A 15,037-nucleotide genomic window follows, 5' to 3' on the forward strand; every position below is an offset into this window, starting at 1 on the left:
GAGTGCCTCCTTTGAGGGCTTCTCATGCTCCGTCGTGATCCATTGTGCTTTGAATCTCTTTAATTTTTGTAATTTATTTTCAAATATTAATAAAAAAATATTTTGCCGTTTAAAAAAAAGGAAAGATAAGTATCCTCTTATGTGACGATTTCTCCCAATCGTCAACACCACTGTTTTGCTGCTTCACTTTCCTCCAAAATAACCTCTTCTCTATCTCAAATACTAGTGATCAGCTTAATTCCAAAACGACCTGGTTTTAATTTCTCAACCCAAAAACGAAACCAAAAAAAAAAAAGATAGACTTTTACACTATTTTTTGATAATGGCACTCTATTTTTTGTTATTTAGTAAAACTTTTATGTTACTCTCTCCGTCCCTTTTTAAGTGTACAGTATAGCTTCGTAACTCTAACTTATTGAGGAGGCATCATTACTATATATTTCACATTAACTTTTATCTCATTTTTTCATACTTACCTTCTATGGAGACATCATTGTTATACTTTTACTCACTAACTTTTCAAAATAAAACCTACTTTTAGAAGCAAAATGAAAATGTACAAATTTTTACCCACTAACTTTATAAAATGAACACTTATTAAGGTATAATCCATAATGAAATACTGAACTATAAAAAATGTCCGAATGGAGTACTTTTTTTTTCTCTAAAAAAACAAGAAGTAGAGTGCATTTAAAAAAAGTATCGTCAAAATCATTTCTCCAAACAAAAAAACGAAAACCAAAAATCTCCGACCAAAAGTCGCATGTTTGAATTCAATAAATGTCAAACATTTCAAGCTTTGAGGGTTTGCCAAGTTCTTAGTTTAAGGATCACAGAATTATTCAAGAGTGTAAATTGATCCGAACATACGGTTATCAAGAAACAAAAATCCAAATAAAAAAAAAACCAAAACAAATATCTCCATCTTCATTTCCTCCAATAATCTCTTCTCAAATACCACTGCTTAATTCCAAAACGACCTAGTTCCAATTTCTCAACCCACAAAAACAAAAAACAAATATCGCTAACCAATATTTTGTCCTCTCTAGCACGTGCTAGAATCACTCACCCTTCCGCCACGTCAAACCGACCCCCACTCTTAGTTGGACACCGGACCCACTAAACATTCGGCTGATTCGCCACGTCATCAGACCTGCGGGTGCAGGTTCCTTATGCTGCACTGCCACCGCACACGATCCCACAAAACTCCAAAGAAAAATACTCCATCGCCTGAAGTAATCGTAGTTGTTGTCCGCATCCCCTCCTCTCTCTCTCTCTCTCTCTCCCCTCCATTTTGCATGTGTATATATCTATGACGCACCCAGTTGGTCGTTATCGCAAGTTTTCTCGCGAGCTTCTTTTGCTTCAATGGCTGAGGCGAACAACGACTCAGGGTTGGGGCAAGAAGAGAAGCAGAAGAAGGGCAAGAGCCCAGTTGTTGAAAATGACGGGCCCGAAAATGACCACTCCTACCCAATTGCTGACGGCGTGGGGAATGACCACTGCTCGATTGGGTCGTCCGATGACTACTCCTACCCAATTGCTGACGGCGTGGGGAATAAACACTGCTCGATTGGGTTGTCCGATGACTACTCCTACCCAATTGCTGACGGCGTGGGGAATAAACACTGCTCGATTGGGTTGTCCGATGACTACTCCTACCCAATTGCTGACGGCGTGGGGAATAAACACTGCTCGATTGGGTTGTCCGATGACTACTCCTACCCAATTGCTGACGGCGTGGGGAATGAACACTGCTCGATTGGGTCGTCCGATGATGGCGCGGCGGAGGATTCTGTGAAGAAGAAGAAGAAGAGAAAAAAGAGGAAGAGAGAGAAAGAGAAGGAGGGGGGTGTTGTGAATAATGAGCAGGATCCTCTGGTGTTGTTTGGCTCAGATATCATGATGAAGGTACTGAAGAATCTCGACGCACGCAGCGTGGCACTATCGCTTCTTGTCTCACGTGGGTGGTACGGAGTTGCTTCCAGCGACCGGCTCTGGACTGCCAAGGTTTGATTTTGATCTTGAATTTGTTTGGGATTTTCTTGAAATTCTCGTTTTGATATAAGGTTTTTGACCGAATGTGATAGTTTTTGTTTTTGTTTTGTTTTCTGGGTTTGGTTCCGGTTGGGTTATGATGCTGATTGCCATTTCGAGTTAGGTTGGGCTAATTGGTCTGTAGTGAAGTTTCAGGGGGTAATTTTTTTTTTTATCAGTAAGTTTTACAGGGTATTTACTTGATATTAAGTTCTTTCCACCCTAGGTCGAAAAGCCCAAGTTACTGCCGCAATTTGTGGGCTCCATCATGGATTTGTTACTGTTACAGAACCGTTCATCAGAATCGCAGGGTAGTACAGCCATGCAAAAAGTTAGTTCCATTGAACATCGATAGGTATTTCAAATTTTTTTTTTTGGTAATTCAACTTGAAATAGAAAAAACAAAAATTAATTTTTGATTTGTAAAATGGACGGTATGAGTCTTTAAAGTTAAATTTTCCATGGCCGTCTATTTTATAAACTAAAATCCAATTTTTGATACACCTATCGATTTTTAATCAAGATGAACGGTTTAGATCTCAACAACAAATGCACGATGAGGCCCACAATCGGCGGTGGAAATCGTGGGTTTTCCACCTAAGGTGGTGGAACGGTTTAGATTCTCATTTTGGTCTATGGAAAATAAAAGAAAGGAGAAAATTGGTTTGTAAAGGAAGAGTGGAGAAAATAACAAATTCAAGTATTGTGCATTGTAGTTTTTTTTTTTTTTCTGCCTTTTTCCCATTTCCCCCCTTAATTCTTTTCTTTTCTTTTTCTCTTCTCTCACTTTCATCCAAGTTCTAAACACAGTGTAAGGTTTCTGGGTGAATGTGACAATTGGGTTTTTTGTTTTTGTTTTTGTTTTTTTGTTTTCTGGCTTTGGTTCTATTTGGGTTATGATGCTGATTGTGTTTTCGAGTTAGTTTCGGGTAATTGGTCTGTAGTGAAATTTCAGAGGGTTATTAGCAATTGGGTTTCTGTGTTTGTTTTAGATTTTTTTCAAATTCGGGAAGTGCCACCATACACACCCTTATTAAATGATTGTGAACAATTCATATCATTTGAGTTGGATGAACGGGATGAAATAATTTTATTGCAATCTAGTAAAGTTACGAATTTAGAGAGTAAATTTATTAAAAATTTTCTTTTGAGAGGTTGTTGCTATCTTTTTCTATTATACAATCTCATGAATCGGAGACCATACGCATTAAATTTTCTTTTACTTGTTTTTCCTATAAGCCATTGTAGATAATTACCATATTCCCATGGGAGAGGGAAATGCATATTGGGAACGTGGTTAAGTGTGTGTTGGAGGTCTTTTAGAGCTTAAAACATTTCTATGGTTGAGTGTGTGTGGGAACGGGGGTAGGAGGTATTTTAGAGCTCAAAACATTTGTATATAGAATTGGGATTTTGTGGTTACCCAATTGTGATTTTATGGTTTTATTGCTTTCTGTTGCTGTGTTTGGTAACCTTGGTACATTTTTGGCTAAATATGGTTCAGCCTAATTTGGGGTTTCATGCCACTGTACTGCAGAGACGAGTATTGGGTGGGTGGGGCTTGTTTCGGATCAGTTGTTGAGTCCTCAGGAGACATGTATAGTTGTGTGTCGGGCTTTCTTGTTGTGGTTAATTTTATTCTTCTTGAAGTTCGTATTATGGAGTGTGTTTGGTTGACAGTTCAATCAAGGTCTTACGCAAGTTCAGATATGGAGAGTTGAGATTGGGTTATAACTTGTGGGATGGTTGCCAACTTTGGTTTTCTTTGATTCGATTCAGGCATACACTTCAAGTTCTATAAGCGGCAATTTTTGCACCTAGTTATTTACTACTTTTATACTTTACCTATTTCATTTTCAATTGCCACACCACCCCCCCCCCCCCCCCCCCTCGCATTTATAAACATACGAAGTTTTGTTGCTGTTTTAGGTGATCTTGTTAATTGAGGTTGTCCAGAAGCATTTTGGCTAGTGGTTTTGTCTCACTTGTATGTTTGTGTAGCAAGTTACTTTAATTGTCATTTTCTGCTCGTGTTTGCTCTCTGGTGATTGGTTCATACTTTTGTTCTGAAAATTGGGTTGTGTCATGTGCGAGTGTCGGCGTTAGGTTCGGTTCGGTTTGGTTTCTAATGCTTGGTTTATGACTGTGTTTTGACAATTGGGCGTGTCATGTGTGTGTTTCATGGTTTGGTTAGTGAGACTTTTTATTAGTGTGGTAATTGGTCTGGAAATTATGTTACATGGACTTGGGTGCGAGTATCGGGTGCGGGTGCAAGTTCAAGCGTCAGACCTTCCTAAACTTAAATCTTAGGATACTGGGATATGTGTCCCCAAATTGGATATGTGTCCGCAAATTGGGTATGATACGGGGACATGTCCTGAACACTTGTTTGTAGGATATATTTGCATAGTTTTTCAAATATATACCGTAAATTATATTTATAAATGTACTTAAACAATAAGGGGTTAATAAAAATATGTTTTTGCTATTTCTTGTCTATGTGAAATACTCGAAATATCGCTTTTCTAGCTAATTTGATATTTCTTTGCCGTAAATATCATAACATTAGAGGATCCGAGTGTCCTAATGGATATGGGCGTCGGACACATTGATACGGGTACTTGAACCACATTGACACGGGTACTTGAACCAAAATGAAGGATTCATGTAACATAGTCTCTAATCAAGTTTTAGAGAGCCGGAGAAGTTTGACAATTGGGTTTTTTTGCTTATGTTTTGGGTTTCCTTTGATAGCCAATCGGGTTTTTGTTGCCTTTTGTTGCTTTGTTTATAGTAACTTAATGGATGGTGATTGAGAATGTATTCTCACGGATTTAGTCAAGAGAATAGCTTTGAATCTACTCCAATTTTGGGTTTATGCGATTTTACCTATGAAGAATTAATTGAGCATTGGGTGGTAGTTTGCTGTTCGCACATCCACATAGTTTTTGTTGCTTTTCTTTTCTGTCCTGATTCAATCTCGAGTTCTGCAAAGCATGTTCTTGATATATGGCCAGACAGTGGTGTTGGCACCATTTATGTTATTGATTATTGAGGTGGGTTTGGAAGCATTCTGGCTAGCAGTTTGCCTCCTTTGCATATTCGTACATTTTCTATTCTTTTAGGTTCTAACAGTTTTTTCTTGCACAAAATCTGCAAAGTGGACCATGTTAACCCCAAGGGGTTGGCTTGGTGGTCAAGGGCTGGGACTTAGGGGTTTGCTCTCTTCTAAGGTCTAAGCTTTGAAACCTCTTAGGTGCCATCAACTCCTTTGGGGCCACCGGAGGATTTGCTCGATCGTTAACCTCAGGGCCCCGACATTAGTTGAGGTGAACTCATGCTGGCCCGGACACCTAGTTATTAGGGAAAAAAATGGTGGGCAAAGCATGTTTGGCAAGGAACATATACCTGTCTGGTACATTTGAATTCTGTTATGCCACTAAGCACACTCCATGAGCTTTTTACTCTCCATTTGTCAAACGTATTGTTTTCTGTGTGCTTCTATAATGTGCTGAATTCATGGTGGAGATTTTGATATCTACGTTGAGTAATGCAAGGGACGGTTTGGGAGTTTCTGGTTGTGCCTTTTGGTAGTAGCGCCAAATGACACTTTTTTCTTTGAACGGCAAAAAGGAATTTTGTTAACCTTTGAAATTGTTACAAAAATTAATAGGACAAGGTGAGAACGTAAAGTCCAATCCGAGACCCAAACCCTTGATTGGCAAGGAGCTAACCAAGGCAACACCCAATGGGAACAAAGCCCCAACACCTAAAGGCCTAAAAGCCCAGATAAAACAATTATAACAAATGGGACGCAGCCCAATCACCCAAGAGGCCTAAAAGTCCAAGTAACATGGGATGAGCCCAACTAGTAAAGCCCTAGCACACATCTAACCCTAGCCATCACTACCACCAGCACCAAAACACCACCAGACTCCACGGCCGCAGACCACAACCACTGGCGCCGACAATCCACCACAGAGCGGACAACCAGGAGGTCCCATCAGAAACCAACGACTACCACCATCACCTCGCAAGCCGTTAGGCCATAAATCCGGTCGAACCCAGGAGTAGGACCGGCGGAGACACACGGCTTCACCCCCAAACCCACGGAGATCGACCTAGCTGTTAAGCAAAACCGGTAACCCCAACAGGTACAACCAGCGGTCGACAACTAAGGCCAGGGAGACGGCAGCGGTAGCAGAAACAACGGAAAGGAGGAAGATGAAGGTGTAGCAGCAGCGGCAACATTGGAATAGATGAATCAAAGGGGTGGATAGTAGAGACCGCCGGCGGGAAATCCACCACGAGAGCTGAACCGCCATGAACCGGCCGTGAATCGCCAGTCCCAAAAAGGCTCAAGAGTCGCCAATGAAAGAAAGCACCGACAGATCTGCCACCACACACTGCCACAGACGCTAAGCATGAAGCAGATGCAAGGGCCGATCACCACCACGCGCCAACCAACCAAGAGTTTGTTTCTTGCTCTTCTAGGTAACTAGATTGCCATCGACAAAAGTACAGTACCGACCATTTATTAGATGGTGATCCTGCCGAATCAGCGTCAGTAAAGGCCTCAACACGCAAATGACCATTTGAACGATAAAATAGACCACGTCTAGGATGAGCCTTAAGATACAAGACAAGCTTCCCAATGTGGAAGATGAGGAGTTGAGATGAACTGACTTACCATACTAACAACAAACGAGATATCAGGTATCTTAAATATATTTTTGAACGTTTCCCAAACGTGTTAGTGTGCCCAGTTAAATTAAAATTTACATGTCATAGAGTGAGTGCATATCCACAGGGGCGGAGGTAGTTAGTGAGAGGAGGTGGCACGTGCTACCCCTGTTTCGAAAATACCAAGAAAAAAATAAATAAATTACACATGATAAGGTTAAATAAAAATACTTGAACATTTTTACACAATGTTATGCTTGGTAAAGTAGCAGTCTCTCTCTCTCTCTCTCTCTCTCTCTCTCTCTCTCTCTTCATTCTTACAAGGTTTGTAACTTTTTCCCACTAATTGGAACTGAAATGTTGACCCATTTGAAAATTAAATCTTTTCAGGACCCATTCGAACACATAAACTTTTTAAAAACTAATGTGGTTCGACTAGGTATTTATGAGTACAAAAAAACTAATACTTTGTACAAATACTGAAAAAAATGAAAATTAGAGAGTATGATAGGTTCGGATTAAGAAAAATTAATATCGTAATGTCTTGCATTTACATACCATAATAGAGTTGAAGCAAGCCTTTATTTCTTTTTAAAAAAAAGAAAAGAAAACCCACGACAAAACCTAATTATATGACTTTACACTTCATTTTTTTCTTCATTTCTTTTTGCATGACATGTAACTACATTTTCATTGAATGGTGCCAGCCCCACGTCCGAATCCTGGCTCCGCCACTGCATATCTGTCATGTTGCGTGCCCATGTTGGTGCTACTTAGCTGCTACGAAGAAAATAGACTAACAAGGTGCACCAATGGTACAAATAAAGTACTAACAAATTGATAATAAAAGCTTCCGGAGCCTAGCTTTGGAACTATGTTATAGTTAATGTTGGAAATTGTCCCACATCGATTAAATATCTCCTCCAAAACTAGTATATGAGTCTGGGCGGCCTCTCCACTCATTGCCAATTGGTTTTGAGTTGGATGCTTTAACATGGTATCAGAGCTAGGTTTTCGGAGGCTTTTCTCCTTTGTTTGTGCCATAGTTGCACTTTATATCATTGTGATCCGTGTATTCCGGATCCTTTGTTGACCTCTCCACGTGCGAGTCAGGGGTTGCACGTGAGGGGGAGTGTTGGAAACTGTCCACATCGGTTAATTATCTCCTCCAAAACTAGTATATGAGCCTGGGCGGTCTCTCCACTCATTGCCAATTGGTTTTGAGTTGGATGCTTTAACAGTTAATAACAATAGAGATGAAGAGTGATAGGGCTTCAGATCTCTAAAAAGTTAAAGTAGAGGATTGAGAAAGAGTTGGTTTTTTGTGTTAATTATCTGTGTTTGTAAAGGGGTTTTAATTGTCGTAAGAATGTTCAAGGTTGCAATTCTTGAAACAAGCACACGTCTAATAGGTTGTTGAATGTGCTAGACAGCTGACTAGCATTCTTTTGTTTTTAGCAGCTGTCTTTCATTTGATTCTTCTGTTTCTTGTCCTTGCATGTCAGCATTTGGGCAGAGGTAATTCAGTGTAGCCCAATGCTCGTGCCTTTTGCTGAATCATTATCTCTAGGCTAGAGTAGATTGCCTTGCATAGATGGTTTATTTTACTAAATTCCTTCTGTCCATCTGTGTTGGAACTTTTCGGCTGAATTTTCAATAGTTGCTGGTAATATATTGTGCACGAGTTTAGGTAGGCTACCTGGCATAAAAACTGTGTCGCGGTAGCAAGGGCAATTGTGTGGTTTGGGCATATAATGCATATGCTTACTTTCTTTTGCAGTGTGAGGAATTATGGCTTGGAAAAGCACACATACCTCGGTCATCTCAAGTCCGGGGGTTGTCAAAGTTGGCCACTTACTCAATATCTGTGATGGATGGTCAACGGGTATGTAACTAGCATCTCTCTCTCTCTCCCCCATCAGACACGAGCTGTAAAGATTTTATACTGGTTCCTTCTAACGCCCAAAAAATAATTTTTTTTTTTGATTACAGACCCGCATCATGAAGGAAGATCTGTGTGATCATGTTTGGGAGTTTCACTTTAACGAGGTATGTGCTGTTTAAGTTAAGGTTTATTTCTTAAGCCTGTAGGATATTTTGACTCACTTTGTGTTCTTCACAGAACTGTTTATTGACATGGTTGTTATGATGCACCTTGGATCTCGAGCTGTTTAAACACTGGAAAGTTTAGTAGGAAGAAATAAATCTGCTATATCTGTTGATTTTCTGAAGTTCACATCCAATTAATCTTTGCTAAATCTCTTGTTTCCTTATTGAGAACCACTCATTAATGACCTTGCAATATGGTGGCTCTCAACGCTATACAAATTCTTTTTACCCTTTTCCAGAAAACTGTGTCCTTTTATTCTGAAACAGAACAATTTGCACCATCATAGGGAAACTGTTTTATATCAGCAACGTTTGAGAATGCATAGTGTGTATGCAATGTTTACATGTGAATACATGCATGTGTATAGTTACAATGTAAGATTGATAAGTGGGTTCATGGGTATGTCATGTTTGATTTTGTTAGGGTAACTATGAGGTAGTGAAATGGATCATAAATGGGTAAATGACCAATCAAAGGACCAACCATTAATGACCCACTAAAATTCACACCAACCCACTCGTTTTACACCCCTCAGTCGTGCAATTTTATGGTGACTTTCATCAAGATTACTCCTCCTGACATTTCCCATTGAACAGTCTAACATTTTTTAATCCTCTAGGCAGCCCCAGAATATTGGCGAAATCTTGATCCTTATTGGAAGGGAACTGGTCAACCCATGCGGCGCTACTTTCATCCAGATGGGAGCTTAACTGCAGACCCTGGTGATGAGGTATGGGGCGGCCATGAGTCTTGTTATTCTATTGTCACTAGTTTCATGGGAGAAGGAACGATCAGGGATCACTATGTTAGGATTAACCGTTGGCCCCGCATGTTGGTGGTGAGGAAGGAGGACTGGAGCTGGGAAATGACCAACAACCTGTATTGCTACTCCACCATTCCTGATGCTGACAAGGAAGGCGGGACAGGTCCGCTGTTCCCTTTTTCTTAATTTCCTCCAGCAAGTAAATGCTTAATATGTCTCGCAGTATCAACTAAAGTTTAAAAGTACATCTTACTATGTTTGTCTGCTTTTTCTAAGACGTGAATTTCGGCAACTATGTGCTATCCTGTTTCTATGGTTTGTTGGAGTGCAACTTACTACAGGAATATATTACAGATCAGATTACTAATAATTCTCTTCCATTTAATCTTCTTCTTCTTATTATGTTTTTCTGTCGAACCTAGATTCCCTTTTCTGTGCGATTGGTTGTCGTTGTAGGGAATGAAGAGGAACATAAAAGTTGAGTCATAAAACAGAGTGCTAGATAACCCCTGAAGCTGATGCAGGGAAGCAGAATTCTCGTGGCAGGATTGACACATCATTGGCGTTTTTGTGTCTGTGTGTGTGGTTATCTGGGCTTCTTGTTATGAAAAATTAAAGAGAAGCAAGGCTCAATGCCTACCCAATGGGCTAAACAAGATGATGGTGGAGCAAACCATGAAAAACAAGATGCACCTAAGCCTAATGCATGCATCCTCTCCCACCTCAAAAGGGAAGGCAGGGTAACAAACAAACACAAGCCCGAGAAAAAAGGAACAAGAATAAACTGTAACACCCCATCCGACCTCGGGAGTCTACATTGGTGATCCTGGATATATAAGGAACCATGCAAGCAACTGCTAGTAACTTGTGATTAAGCATCTTGGGACATGTGGTTAGGCTCCAAAAAGTTACTGGGCCAGTCTACATGCAGTGTTACAGAAGCCATGGCCACACAAGAGAAAGGACAATTATTTCTCACGTCATGCGACAATCTTTCCTTGGCATCACATGATATGAGAACATCAAATACATTAGTATTAGGACAAGGAGATGGCAAAGGCTCAATCTGCAATACTTTTGTCAATTTGTTTAGATGATTCCCCATGAAGGCCCAGAGTAGTGGCCTCAATTTATATTGATTCCAGAGAATACGTAAGAAATCAGGAAAGAAAGAGAAGCGTCAATGAAATTGTTTGACAATCAATTTCATTCTTCCCTGCAACTGCAACTATCTATCTTAAACTGTTAAATATTGGAAGAAATCAAACAATTTCATTCTGCCCTGCAACTGCAACTATCTATCTTAAACTGTTAAATATTGGAAGAAATCATAATCCTAATAACCCTTAGGGTTATTCGGAAGGAAACTAATAATTTATGCTAGAATTGTAAAACTTTAAGCTTGACTATTATAGCCTTAAATAAATAATGTAGGCTGTAGCAATGTCACCAGAAATCAATATAAGTGTTCAGATACAATTTCTCAACTCTTGGTCGCATCAAGTCACTTGTAGAGGCCTGCCTGTAAGAAATGCGCGTTACATGATGCTCGCTTAAATGTTTATTGTAATGGTAGCTATGGCAAGGACATGACGATATTGGCTCTCTATCACTAATTTAGAGATCACTTCAACACCCAGATTCAGTATTCCATTCAGTGAATATCTCCTTATCTGAGTTACTTTGTTGCGCTATTGTCTCAAATTTTTACCATAAAACGAATACCTAATCAGGATCTTGATAGGAACAAGACATGATATTCTTATTTGATCCTGGAAATAATTTGTCTGTGTAAAATTACTATATAAGCATATGTTTTAGAAGATTTTGTTGTTATTAGGGCTTATCGTTTGAATTTGGTATGATATTTATCTTAATTTGCAGTTATCATGTGGAAGGGCCCATTTATTGAATTAGTTTTATGCTATGGAACGAATTTCTGTTGAGTATTGTCGTGGATGCCATTGCATCCCTAGCTGTAGATTTCTAGGGCTTCTTTAGGTGTGCATACGTAAGACTTCATATTTCTTTTGTTTAATCGTCCTGCATACTAGAGCAAACATCGATCCATATCAGTGCTCGTTTTTGCTTCCATCAATTTCTTCACTTAGAAAAAGAAACAAAAAAAAGACAGTTCGACAGTCATATCAGCATCCACGTGGCTTGTGCCGTCACCATCGCAAATCTTCACTGCTTGGGTATGTTTACCGTCATGAGTTCGTTGCTCATCCCATCCTCGTACTCACCACCAGATTTGTTGCAGCTACAGTACTCATCACCAATTTCAACTTGGATCACACCATCATTCAAATCTTAGCACCATAAATCATTGTCGGCTGACCATCATCATCATATCGGACTGGCACTACCAGATCAGTCTTCTTCTGTGACGTTCTTGATCGTCCTGACTCCAAATCTTTGATATCTGAAGATCCATCAATGTGGTCTCATCGAGACAATTGATCCCAGCAGTTGCTTCTTCAACATTTCTGTTTCCCCACTGTATAACCAATAGCTGACCAACTTTTTAGCTCCACTGGGACACAGCCCAAAATTATCGAAATACAAACTCTTAAATAACAAATAAATCTCCTAAATAATTTCCTTATACAGTTATACATAGTAATCACACAAATAAATATCCGCCAGGATTAAATACATTATCATGTCTTGTTCCCTATCAGTAGTTTATATTTCTTTACTTAATCGTCCTGCATCAGATTTCACAGAAGCACATGACTTCAATGTTAAAGCATGAGATTTGAACCATTACTACTGTATTTTTCTAACCTTTGAGCCCATAGTCATCAATCTAACGAAAATGCTATAGCCAAGATGTGCTTTCTTCGTATCTCATTATGCGGGCTCTTAAGAAACAGCAATTGGTGACCTATATGTGAAATATGAAGGAACGTGTTATAAAAACTTGTAATAGCAAGCAACAAAAGCTAATCGTCCATATACATGCCAGATTACGATCAATTCATGCTCTAAAATTATGAGACTTTAACTTAGACAATATAAGCTGCAATCTTTCATGTACTAATCAACTCCTCCATTGCACAGCATTTGTTGCTGTACATGTGTGAATGTGATGTAGGAAGGTGTTTCGGTGCATTAGGGGAAACGTGCTAACAAAGGAATGTAATCTTCTGCTGCTGTATAATATTGATATGTCAATGTGAGCTAGTGTATCGTTATTGAGATGTCGTCGTGTTGCCAAAGAATATAAAAAGCTTAAATGTCCTTTTGATTGTTTTGTTGCCTTCTTTCTCCAGCTTACTTTGCAATTGTGTTTCTGTGTATTGTTTGCTCAAGCGAGTGTAAGGCTTTTTTTGAATTCAATCTCATAAAAAAGCTTGTTTATCTGTAATGTTTGCTCAAGCAAGTATAAGGCTTTTTTATGTGCAGCATATCATTATTGCAGTTCAAGTGTGTTTCCAAAAGCTAATCCTGTATAGCTAAGCTTTCGTTTAGTGTTTTACTGGCTGCTACATCAAAAATAGTTTCCAGTAGCATTGTGTAACGGCTAGTTGTTGAATTGAATCTTGAAAGTTTGCTTTGGACCCTTAGCTAACAAAGCTCAACGGTACTTCTAGCTATTGCAATCTTCTAACGGTAATATTTTGTCTTACATTACATCGGCTAGTTGCTTTTGATATCCTTGTAACTAGAGCTGTAGTTTATGTTTGATCAGTCAGTTGGAAGGCCCCTCATCTTATGTCTGCCATCTTGTTTCACAAAGCATGTGTGTGCTGCCACATCCTGTGCTCAATGAAGGCAGAAGTGAGGAAAGGTGAGCACAATGCAAGATATTGTGCATGAATCACCAACGTTCATCTAGTTAGTGACGAGGCAAAGATCGTTGTCCATAGCATTTCATCAGCAGGTTTACGCTGACAGTCGACGTGTGGAGAGGTATGGTTGTAAAAGAAAGTAAGAAAGTCGATATAGGCTAGGAAAAGCGATTGAGCAACAAACACCAATCTCGTTCAATCGCAAAAGGAAAGCAACTGACGAAGACCGACCACCCAACGTGCTTCTTTTCATGTTATTGCTCTTGCGGCGCTTATTCTCCTTGTCAATTTAACAAGTCAATTTGATTATGGGACAAATCGATATAGGTAGAAACATTTATTGCCTCCTCTTGCTGCACAATAGACAGGTTGGGTGTGGGCTATACGATTTTTGCCCTGGTTACAGGATATGCATATGCCGTAGCCTGGGGAGGGGGTTCTTGCCATGACAAGGCTCAAATCCTCGGCTTAATGACCAATTGAGTCCGTCCCAGTTGGTTGGACTACAAAAGCTGTATCCCACAACTCATTGCGTAGAAGTGTTGGAAGGTAGCGTGTTGCAAATATGTATTGCACTTGATTCACTTGGTTTTTGCGTGGAAGATAAAACAAATTTTTTTTTTTTGGATCATCGATGATAAAACAATTCGAGGGCTATAAAATGACCACGTCAGATCCACATTCAGTTTTGTTGGAAACATTTACAGTTATTCAAATTTTATATCATAAAACAAATTTTTTTTTATCGGATCCATCTTGTTGGTGGTGTTTTCGTCTGTTTCTCTGCGTGGTTTTTGGTTTATTTTGGCTTTAGTTTGCTTTGGGTGTATGTTGTTGGGTTGTGGTGTTCTGGTTGGCTTCTTGCCTTCTTTTAGGGTTTGGTTTTCGAATGGCTTTTTTGCTGGGTACCTATGGTCCGTTTAATCTTTGTATTTGTTCTCAAAGATTAATGAAATTTTATTTTGCCGATCAAAAAAAAAAATCATAAAACCAAAAGTTAACTAAAATCTTGCGGATTTGTAATTCAACCTTCTTGGTTCTTTTCTTAGTTATTGCATCTCTTTTACTTTACTTTGCAAAAAGTAATTACTTGTATAATTATTCTGGCTAAAGTTTAAATATTTGAATATTAGATCCTCATTTTAAGTAGGTTGGCATCCTATAATTCCTTTTCTGGGTGACAAAAACCTTGTATTTTACTATATAATGCAGATATTTTGTACTTGTCTATTGGTGTGGAGTCGAATATATGTGGTTGGAGATGGAGGACAGGAAATCGGACGGCCAGCAATATGGATCCGCATCCTCTCTATTCCATGTGTGGATTGGAGATCTCCATTCCGTTTACATGAATGTTGAATGTGACGTCCTAAACTTCCTCAATTTAATTTAAAATTACGCGGTTTTCATTAACTAAATAAATTTATTAATTACTTTGAACTTGAACAAATTCAGGATTTGTATGAAACAACATAAGTAAAACATGAGAATATTCTACGTACAAGCATAAAAAGATTAATTTTCTTGAACAATGAAGAAAAGATTTTAGTAATACGTGTAAAGGTTACAAGCATATGGAGTAATAATTAATCATAATTCAAGAAACGTAATACCATAGCATTGTCCTCCATTGGAAATAAAAAAAAG

The 15,037-nt window shown here is 39.0% G+C and overlaps 1 protein-coding gene across 1 annotated transcript; it reads left to right on the plus strand.

The window, feature by feature from the left end:
• Nucleotides 1–1,238: 1,238 nt before the first annotated feature.
• LOC131300350 (uncharacterized) lies at nt 1,239–14,134 on the plus strand. Its single transcript, XM_058326134.1, has 5 exons — nt 1,239–2,010; nt 8,501–8,605; nt 8,713–8,769; nt 9,450–9,756; nt 13,291–14,134. The coding sequence occupies exons 1-5, from the start codon at nt 1,369–1,371 to the stop codon at nt 13,416–13,418; spliced, it is 1,239 nt and encodes a 412-aa protein (XP_058182117.1). The 5' UTR covers nt 1,239–1,368; the 3' UTR covers nt 13,419–14,134.
• Nucleotides 14,135–15,037: the final 903 nt, after the last annotated feature.

This window comes from Rhododendron vialii, chromosome 9a (assembly GCF_030253575.1).
Source record: "Rhododendron vialii isolate Sample 1 chromosome 9a, ASM3025357v1".
Lineage (NCBI taxonomy): Eukaryota > Viridiplantae > Streptophyta > Magnoliopsida > Ericales > Ericaceae > Rhododendron > Rhododendron vialii.

Bases quoted from the DNA above. Each gene is read 5' to 3' on its own strand.
- LOC131300350 (XM_058326134.1), top strand. From the start codon at position 1,369: ATGGCTGAGGCGAACAACGACTCAGGGTTGGGGCAAGAAGAGAAGCAG. The intron at 8,606-8,712 runs GTATGTAACTAG...TTTTGATTACAG, and splicing joins CTGTGATGGATGGTCAACGG to ACCCGCATCATGAAGGAAGA. The intron at 8,770-9,449 runs GTATGTGCTGTT...TTAATCCTCTAG, and splicing joins GGGAGTTTCACTTTAACGAG to GCAGCCCCAGAATATTGGCG.